The 9256-nt window shown below is 34.2% G+C and overlaps 1 protein-coding gene across 3 annotated transcripts in view; it reads left to right on the forward strand.

Moving 5' to 3' along the window:
- PDCD6IP (programmed cell death 6 interacting protein) overlaps positions 1-8782 on the forward strand; it is a 32235-nt gene extending 23453 nt beyond the window's left edge. For all 3 annotated transcript variants that reach the window (XM_088150949.1, XM_088150951.1, XM_088150952.1), the window contains exons 12-18: positions 1271-1440; positions 2953-3201; positions 3389-3523; positions 4901-4995; positions 5893-6028; positions 6836-7014; positions 7930-8782. In XM_088150949.1, the coding sequence (XP_088007075.1) occupies positions 1271-1440; positions 2953-3201; positions 3389-3523; positions 4901-4995; positions 5893-6028; positions 6836-7014; positions 7930-8098 (1133 nt within the window). In that variant the 3' untranslated portion in view covers positions 8099-8782. The remainder of the gene's footprint in view (positions 1-1270; positions 1441-2952; positions 3202-3388; positions 3524-4900; positions 4996-5892; positions 6029-6835; positions 7015-7929) is intronic.
- The last annotated feature ends 474 nt before the right edge of the window (positions 8783-9256 follow it).

The raw sequence follows: 9256 nt of genomic DNA on the forward strand, positions 1-9256 counted from the left end.
GCCTTAATGAATGATTATTAAAATATTTTAATGTTGCTGATATGATGCTAATTAATATCAGATTTAGAAAACTTTAAAATATTACCTAGTTTTATGCTAGTAATCCCAGGAATTACTTATAATTCAACTGTAAACAGGGCTTGATTAAAGCAAAACATCAACTTAAAATAATTAAATGGATTAAATATCTTTACCTTCATTGGGTTCCAGTTGTTGGCTTTCTAATTTTTCCCAATATTATTCTAAGTGTTTGATAGTTTTTCAGTATTTTAACAAACATTTTAAAAATTATTATGCTTGCAATAACTTGCTATAGGAATTCATTTTAAAAATGTTTATTTAAAAAACAACATCCCATTGGCCAGTTTTTCTGTAAGTTGGGTGGTAGGTAATACTCAGTATGGATTATGTTCCCACCTGTTTTTTGATCTTGAGATGAAAAGTGAGGGTGGAGCTGTTTGTTTCTAGTTCTGCTATGCTATCTCAAAAACATTTGAGATAGCGTGTCATGAAAAACACAGTTTGTTTAGCATGTAGGGGAAGCCCCCAGAACATGGGTTATATTTCTCTAAATAAATTTGGAACACTTGAAATTGCCATTCTGATCTCAAAACTTGTGCACGTTCTAAGTGATGGAAGCAATCTCAGCTTTGCTAGTGTAGAGTTTTAATTTTTGAGCAAGCATCTCAAAAATGTCTTTATAACTGATTGCTAGTGGAAGGTACAGTGTGGCATCCAGGCTATAAAATGTGTCATAATTTAATCAAGATTTTAAAATCAACTATCAAAGTTATATGAAACAGTGTTTCCCAACACTGGGAAAAATATTCTCCATCTGACTCTGGCCCATTCAAATTCATAGAACTATCAATTTAACAAGGTATTTGCAACTAGTTCACATAATCAATTTCTCTGAGTCTAGGAATGGACGTTTACAAAATAATGGAGGCCCAGAACAGAAGTATATTCCTTCTTAGAAGGTAAATTGTAGCAACATGTGTCCTGTGTCCTGTGTCACGAGGCTGATAGGAAGATGTTCAAAGACATCAAGAAGGTGTTACCTTAACATACAAGCTGATAAATGGGGGATAAAGTAAAATACTCAGTTTCCAAGATTCTGTAACCATTTTTTCATTATATCTGACTAAAGAGACTTAGCGAGAATCTTGCTTTCTTGGATGAGTGGTTGATAAGGGCTTAACAATTCACTATATCAATAATTAGTAAGCACTATTTTAGCTGCAGATTTGTCTTTGGGCTTTTTTTATAGAAGGAACTAATTACCGTAATGTACTGGATAAAGCAGTACAAGCTGACAAACAGGTTAAGGAACGGTATCAGTCTCATCGAGATACAATTTCATTGTTATGTAAATCGGAACAAGAACTTAATGCAGCAATTCCATCAGCAAATCCAGCAAAAACAATGCAAGGCAGTGAGGTAAGAACAAGAATTTTCTTTTAATGATTACATTTGTTATGGGGAAATGCCCATCTAATTAAGGAACCAAGCAATCTGGAGACAGATGCAATAACTACAGTGATCACTGGACTCCTGGCCAAAAGAATGCAGAAGAGACCTGGTTAAAGCAAGGCTATAGGTTATATATCCTCATAAATGTTACATAGGAATGATAAAGCGATATAAATCATATAGTGACCTTTACAGATGGAATGTAGCATCTGATAATATTATGGGATGACCTTCCTATGGGCTGCCCAAGCACTTCTAAATTCCATTCTACAAATGGGACACCATATCTTCCTCCCCTCTACTGATGTACCATAATCATGTACCATAAACAATTACTTTTTTTATTGTGCCCATATACTGACTCCCTTCACCCCAAAGAAAAGACAACAGTCTGGTTTCTCTTATCTGTCTCCTTTCACTCCAGACTCATCATTTGCTTGCTCCTTTCTCTGTTTCTATGCCATGTAAATATTTAACATACATATTATTAACACTCTACACAGCAAATAGTTAGATATTCACATTGCTTCATAATTAGCACTCTTTGATTTACAGCAGTTTGGTCTATTGAAAATGAATTTGAAATACCAGAACAACAGTTTAGGAATACTGCTATTATAGGTTGATCTCATAATGGTTTCGTAGTGTGTAACCAGGAGTCAACACTGACTCAAAGGCACGCACGCACACATGCGCGCATACACACAAATGTCTACTACAGATGTTATTTATTAGGTTTATATCTTGCCTTTTATTCAGCAGCTCAAGGTGGCACACATAGCATTCCTGCCTCCCAAGACAACAATCCTGTGAGATATGCTGGGATGAGAGAAAGTGACTGGCCCAAAGCCATCCAGTAAGCTTTTTAGGCTTACAGAGGACTTGAACTTAGGTTTTATGGTGCCAGTCTAATAGCTTAACCACACAACTTCACACTGGCTCTGTTTTCTCTGGTTCTTTTCAGCCTGTAATTGCTTTTAATTATAGTCAGGCATTGTTTTCATGGTAAAGATATATACAGTTGGCCTTTCACATTTGGGAATGAGCTGTTTATTTATTTATTTAACCAACTTGTCTATCATCTTAATCACAAAACTATTCAAGACAGCTTATGCATATAGAGTCATATTATGGCTTGAACCAACAGAACAATTTCCCTTGTTGCTAAAAAGCACGTAATAGCTTCCAAAAGGTATTTGTATAAAGCAGTTCTATTTGACCACAACAGAAAGGGATGGCACAACAGATCTTCCATATAAAGTTCTGTGATCTCATACAGAATAAATCTGTTTCTGAGATTCAGCATTCTTAATCTTGGTCTCATTTAAGATGCAGATAAGAACTCCAGGGTTCTAATTTGAATTGTATTTATGCTCAGCATGCCATCATATTCTTAAACAATATTAATGTAACAAAAGTATAACTATTAGTATGAAAAACTATGTCTAATTTTATTTCTAATTTATTCTCTTTTATTAGGTAGTTAATATTCTAAAATCGTTGCTAGCTAATCTGGATGAAGTGAAAAAGCAGAGAGAACAACTTGAGAATGATCTCAAATCAGTAAATTTTGATATGACATCTAAATTCCTAACAGCACTAGCACAGGATGGTGCTTTAAATGAAGAAGCCATTTCTGTCACAGAGTTGGATAATCTTTATGGTGGTCTTACTCATAAAGTGCAGGAGACCCTGAAAAAACAGGAGGAGTTGCTCAACAGCATTCAGGTAATTTTTTAAAAGTGTTACAGAGCTAAAATCTGGCACAGTCTGATATAGTAGCTTTTTACTGAGACTAACTTGTAACTTTCAATCATTATTCCAACAGAGAATCTTTATGCCAGTTTGAGGGAGCAAAACTTTCATACAATAGCATGAACTTGGTTTCTCATGTTTTGTCCTTTTTCATGTTTAGAATTCCCATCAGGAATTTTCTAAGATGAAGCAGTCAAATAATGAATCCAATCTAAGAGAAGAAGTTCTGAAGAATTTAGCTGTAGCTAACGACAACTTTGTGGAACTTATAGCCAACTTGAGAGAAGGCACAAAGGTATAGTAACAGAAGAGTCCACAAGACTAATAGCATCTCAATAGATATGTTTTATTTCTGGTTTTTAAAAATTTCACTAAAGAGTAATGTTCAGTAAAGGACTTGGCAAAGCCCCCTTGAATGAATATGTAGAGTGTGCCTGGCAAGAATGCCAGTCTTGAATTACAGATTTTGCAAGATGTTAAAGGACATTTTGTACAAAATATTTTTTTCAGATAGAAACTAGAACAAAAAGCTGGTAGGAAAATTTAAGCAAAGTTCATTAAGAACTTTAACTCTAATTTTGGAGGTAATAAAAATCTAACTACCTGTTAGAGGAAATAAGGTAGAAGACAACAGAGAGGAAATTTGTGGGAGAAAGGGGAGTTGATGTAACAGATCTTAGCTGCCAATTCTAGGAAGTGGTTGTGTCTTTATGGGATACATAGTCTGATTGGGAATATGATACCTTCCTATTTTTCTGCTATTCTATATATCAAGGTGTATAGTCTGTTTCATCTAATGCTTATTTTTGTAAGCTTTCCTTCTGGGTAATAGAAATTTCCACCACCTAGAAATCCCACTTCAGTAATATTATCATGTTATGGCATTGGCCTCCAAAAAGCAAAAACAATATATAATTATCGCAATGACTTGAGCTTATTTTCAGCAAACTGCAACAATAAAGGGTCTTACAAAGGGTTCATTTTATGTAAGTCTCTGCTTTTTATTATGAAACTTTATTTTATCCTGTCATTATTGCCTAGGGAAAAAGATTTCCAAATTTGGGGGAAAAAAACCCCACGTCTTCATGTCATTGGATCTGAGTCACATTCATTTTACTTAGGCTCTTTGGGAATGTAATGTAGTTCAAAACAAAGATATGATGGTCCATAGTAATGTATTTGATATCACAGTATCTATTAAAATTAAAACATTGTTTGGTGGATGAAGTAGATAAATGCATCCAATATCCTTAAGATGACTTGGAGTAACATTGTTATAACCTGTTATGGTAGCATGACAAAGATTACATACCATGACTTATTCTGCCTACCATGACCAGTTAAAAATCCAAAGTAGATACAAAACACTCTGCATGATAGGAGATAGTATCTAGAAGAGCTTTCAGATAACACATACTTCAATACACTTTAATTAAACAATTGAACTGTTTAATTTGAATATTCAGCAGATGGATTTTTTGCAGACTTGTTTGGAATTCTGTTCCATAGAACTCTGTACTTCATAGGATTGATGAAAACTACAATTATGTAAAATGTCTTCATTGATATTTTCACCATGACATTACATGTCAGTATCCATTCTGTATTCTTTCTCTCTCTCTAAATATATATATTTAGATATGAATGTGTGTGTCTGTTTCTTCCTTTCTAGTTCTATAATGAACTGACTGAAATCCTTTTGAAGTTCCAAAACAAATGCAGTGACATTGTGTTTGCACGCAAAACAGAAAGAGATGAACTTCTGAAGTAAGAATCCACAAATATTATAGAAAAACATTGTTTACAGTTTCTGGCTGCTGCTTTTAAGGAAAGAATGCTTTGCAGTCAAAAGAGCTTAATCTTAAAGTTCCTTCAAATAATACAGACTTGTTAATAATAACTGTGCTGGAAAATAACAGGGAATACTTCTGTCTTACTATTGTGACTTTTAATTATCAAGATGTTGGTTAATTGATAAAGGCTACTCATGTTTTCATAATATACAGAATTATAGAATTTTCTCTAAGTTAGCTCAGATAGTAATTGCTTTGTTGACCCCCAAGAGATAAAAGCAACTGATATGTAATTTATCCAATTAAGCTGTTGAAACAATATACAAGCCTTTTTGTTTCACAGATCTTGAGGATAATTGTGATTCTTCTTACTCATTGATATTTGTATGCAATGGATATGTTTGCTTGTTCTTTAAACCTCAGCAACAACTAGAAAGTCACAACTTCCCCATCTCTGTTTTCCATTTTGAAAGTTGGGGAAGATGCACAGAGAAATCCTTTGCAGGAGCAAAAGTGATGCTTGAAACAGGACCTAGTGCTTCAAGTCTGGAGCATTGCTTTAATATTATTTTATAGAATTATTAACATTCCTTTATAAAGTACTGTTTTTGAATTCATTCCTTAAATACCTTTTCATCCAAAAAAGACTTTTCACTGAGACCTTAAGTCTAATTATGCTAGGCTGTGGCTAGATGAAGGTGAATTTAATTATGGACTTGACTTGAACTGAATATTGATTTGTAGTTTTTCCTCTCAGAAGCTGAAGCCAGGATCTAAATACAAAATACATTCCAGGTGTTCTATAATAGGCTAAAATAATGGTCTGATTCTCCATGTTTAACTTCCAATGTTATTATGCTTTTCTTTTAAGAGATTTGCAGCAGAGTATTGCCAGAGAACCCAGTGCTCCTTCTTTTCCTTCTGTGCCTGCATATCAAACTGTCCACTCTGGAGGAAACAAGCCCCCTACATCATCTACTCCAACTCCAGCTCCCCGAACCAATGTGGTAAGTAAAGCAACAGTAATAGTCACTGTATTGTGCTTCTTCTACATGTATCTGTTTCAGTAAACTGGAATAACAGCCTTGTATACTGAAAAGTTACAGTGCAAAGCACAGCTGAGAGAGAACCTATTCTTAGCCAGGCAAATGAGAGGGAGAGGGAATACTGTCTCTCTCTCTAATCAAAATATCATTTGAAAACCAATCTAATCACCAACAAGCTGCACTTATTCTTGATAATTTTGAGTTTTCAGTTATTGTTTTTCTAACAAAATCCTAAGTGTAAAGATATAGGCTGCACAGAATTGTTCTCTGGCGCGGTGATGCCAGAGTTGGGCCAAGCAAAAGAGAAAGGATGATTGATAAGACACAGAAAGGAACAGTAAAATGGATAAGTCTAACATATTGCCATTATATCAACAGCTTGATAGAGATTATGACTATTGTGTACCATTTTGTAGATTAAAGCTACTATGTTTACAATTTACAAAACAATCTGAATTGTGATGTTACAATTCCACTGAGTTATAAATATATTTTAACAATCAGATTTATTAATTGGATAAGAAACAAATGAAGGACTATCATTTGTTGACAAAGTTGATTTAAGTAGTTAATTTAACAGGTGTTTCTTTTCAATATTTAAAAGGCATTGATTTAAATAAATTTATCTCATTGTGTAGCACTTACTGTTACAGGTGGTGCTTATGTTTATTCTTAGTCAGCTTTTCAGAATTATGATTGCCGTAAATATAAAATATAAAGAATAGAACTGTACTTCTATCTTACATTATATATAATTCTATTATTTAGTCTAGTAAACCGCAGCCACCAGCACGCCCTCCTCCACCAGTAATTTCTACAGCATCTACAGTCACTACTCCTGGTCCAGCAACCACTGGGATATCACCTTCTCCAGCAGGTTCTGTAGCTAATGCAGCACCTTCACAGGCCCAGGGGCCACCTTATCCAACATATCCAGGATTTCCTGGGTAAGTTTGCAAAAATGTGATCTAATTAATGTCATACAGTTAAGACACTTCTGGACTTGGTGCTACTATTACTGAACATAATAGCTTCACGTATTAAATAGTTTTGGTGCAGATAATGTTTGGGGGAAATAAATAGGACCTGTGGCACAATGTGCTCATGGATCAATGCTTCTTAAAAGTAATACTCCTTTTCATATTTCCTGTCAGGCGTTTTCTCTAAGGTTCTATGAATTATAAGATTCTAAAAGTATTTCAATCCTCCCACTCTAGTTTCTGGGATTTCATTTTGGCTGACATTCAAAATTTTGTGACTACCAAGTCACCAATTCAATCTGCTGTTCACCTCAGTAGATGACTTTTTAGATTTTTAAGAATGATTTACATAAACCTTGGAATTCTGAATGGCAGGCTAATATTCTTTTGTTTCCTGTGACCTATTTCCCTCTCACTATCTGTATTTGTTGTTAGAGAGAGTGAAAATGATTCAGAATATAGCATGCAGGTCTTCATGTGATTGCATGTTTGGCTCAGTAGTTTACAATACCTTGTATAAGGTCTGTGGAGCCAGAAATAAAGTACTTGTAAAAGTACACTGCATATGTAAGTGCTTGAATTATGTTATGCCCATATCCAGATTAGGTTTTGATTGATGTAAGACAATTTGTTATGATCTTCTTTCATCGTTAAGGTTGTAAGTAGAGGTTCATTTGCTAGTTCTTGCATGATGATAAGATTAGATTAGATACTTTCATGTGTAGATTCTTCAGTGTTTAATTCAGTAGCCTTATGAGATATGGATTATTTCTGTATCCTCTAAGATTTGTTTGGAGTGATATTTGAAGATTTGTTGATTGGTCAAAGCATAGAAATACCTATTCTTTATTCTAATAAAATATGTATATATTTTTTTTACAGATATTGCCAGATGCCTTTGCCATTGGGCTATAATCCTTATATGTATGGCCAGTACAATCTGCCATATACACCATCTCCTGGGTACCCAAATCCTGGACAAGCCCCTTATCCAGGACCTCAGCAGCCTGGATACCCTTATCCACAACAGCCATATTATCCACAGCAATAACATCAGAAAAGAAACATTGCTTGTTATAACTAAGAGTAATTTGCAATAAGCATACTAAACCTCTAGTTCAGCTAATGTACCTCACTGTATTGAAATGGTCCATAACTTCCTTTCCTATTAAGTGCTTCAAAATGTCAACCTTCTCAATTGAATTCTGGCTATATCAGGCTTCTTGAGAAAGTGGCAGGCTACTACAATATTAAATTAACAGAATTAGGTTACAGTAAAATTCAATTTATATACTAATTTACCTACACTAAATATTTCTTTACATTTTCCTCATATAAATAGTAAATAATTGAGCTAAAAAACAAAATGGCACAAGCACTGGGAGTGATATAACAGTAAATAGGATTTCTTTCTATATTATATTGATTTGTATTTTGGGTTTGCTTTTAGTTACCAATAAGTTTTGTTTAATGGTCAAAGCATTGTAAATTGTAAGTGCAAAATAAACTGCATAGGATAGTTTAAAAATTATACTTAGATATTTTATATTTGTCTATAACTAATGTATGTTTTTGAAGCTAGGACACCTTCTTTGGCACTACGTTTTGAAGTTGAGATTTCTGCGAACCAATGATGGTTTCTTGTATTTAAGTTCCTGTAATATAAAAACAATCTCAGAAATCAATATGTTATTCCAGAATAAGAGAGAAAATAAATCAGCATATTTTTATTGAATCATTCAAAGACCAGCTTGTAAGATGTTCATTGGGCATATACACTTGACACTTTGATATTTTACTTCTTGCTTATCTAATGGTATTATCTTTTGAAGTGCTAAAAGTTCAGTTGTCCTCTGCAACTTGCCTTTATCCTACCTCATTACATGTGCCTCTGTGTTTACAAAGATGATCCTGTGCACCCTGCTTTTCTTGGGATGTCTGGAGAAAGCTTAAGCTACAAATGTGGATAAATAAAAATAATTACATTTATTTAACCAACTTACTCCGTTTGGACGGTTTTGAGAAGGACAAGGAACTTGTGCTGCAATCAAAATAAGATTCTTTCTAGTAGAGTTGCCTGAGGTTAAATCCAGAACCAACATCCTACATTCAATATAGATCAGGCCTGCACAACATACAGTCCGCATGGGGCCTGCCAAGCAGCCTTGTACGGCCCACTGGCATTTTTACAAAAGTAATAAATGCACTG

The sequence above is a fragment of the Python bivittatus genome, unplaced genomic scaffold (genome assembly GCF_059951505.1).
Source record: "Python bivittatus isolate LINGU-HERP-01145 unplaced genomic scaffold, Pbiv_v1 ctg000610_np1212, whole genome shotgun sequence".
Classification (NCBI taxonomy): domain Eukaryota; kingdom Metazoa; phylum Chordata; class Lepidosauria; order Squamata; family Pythonidae; genus Python; species Python bivittatus.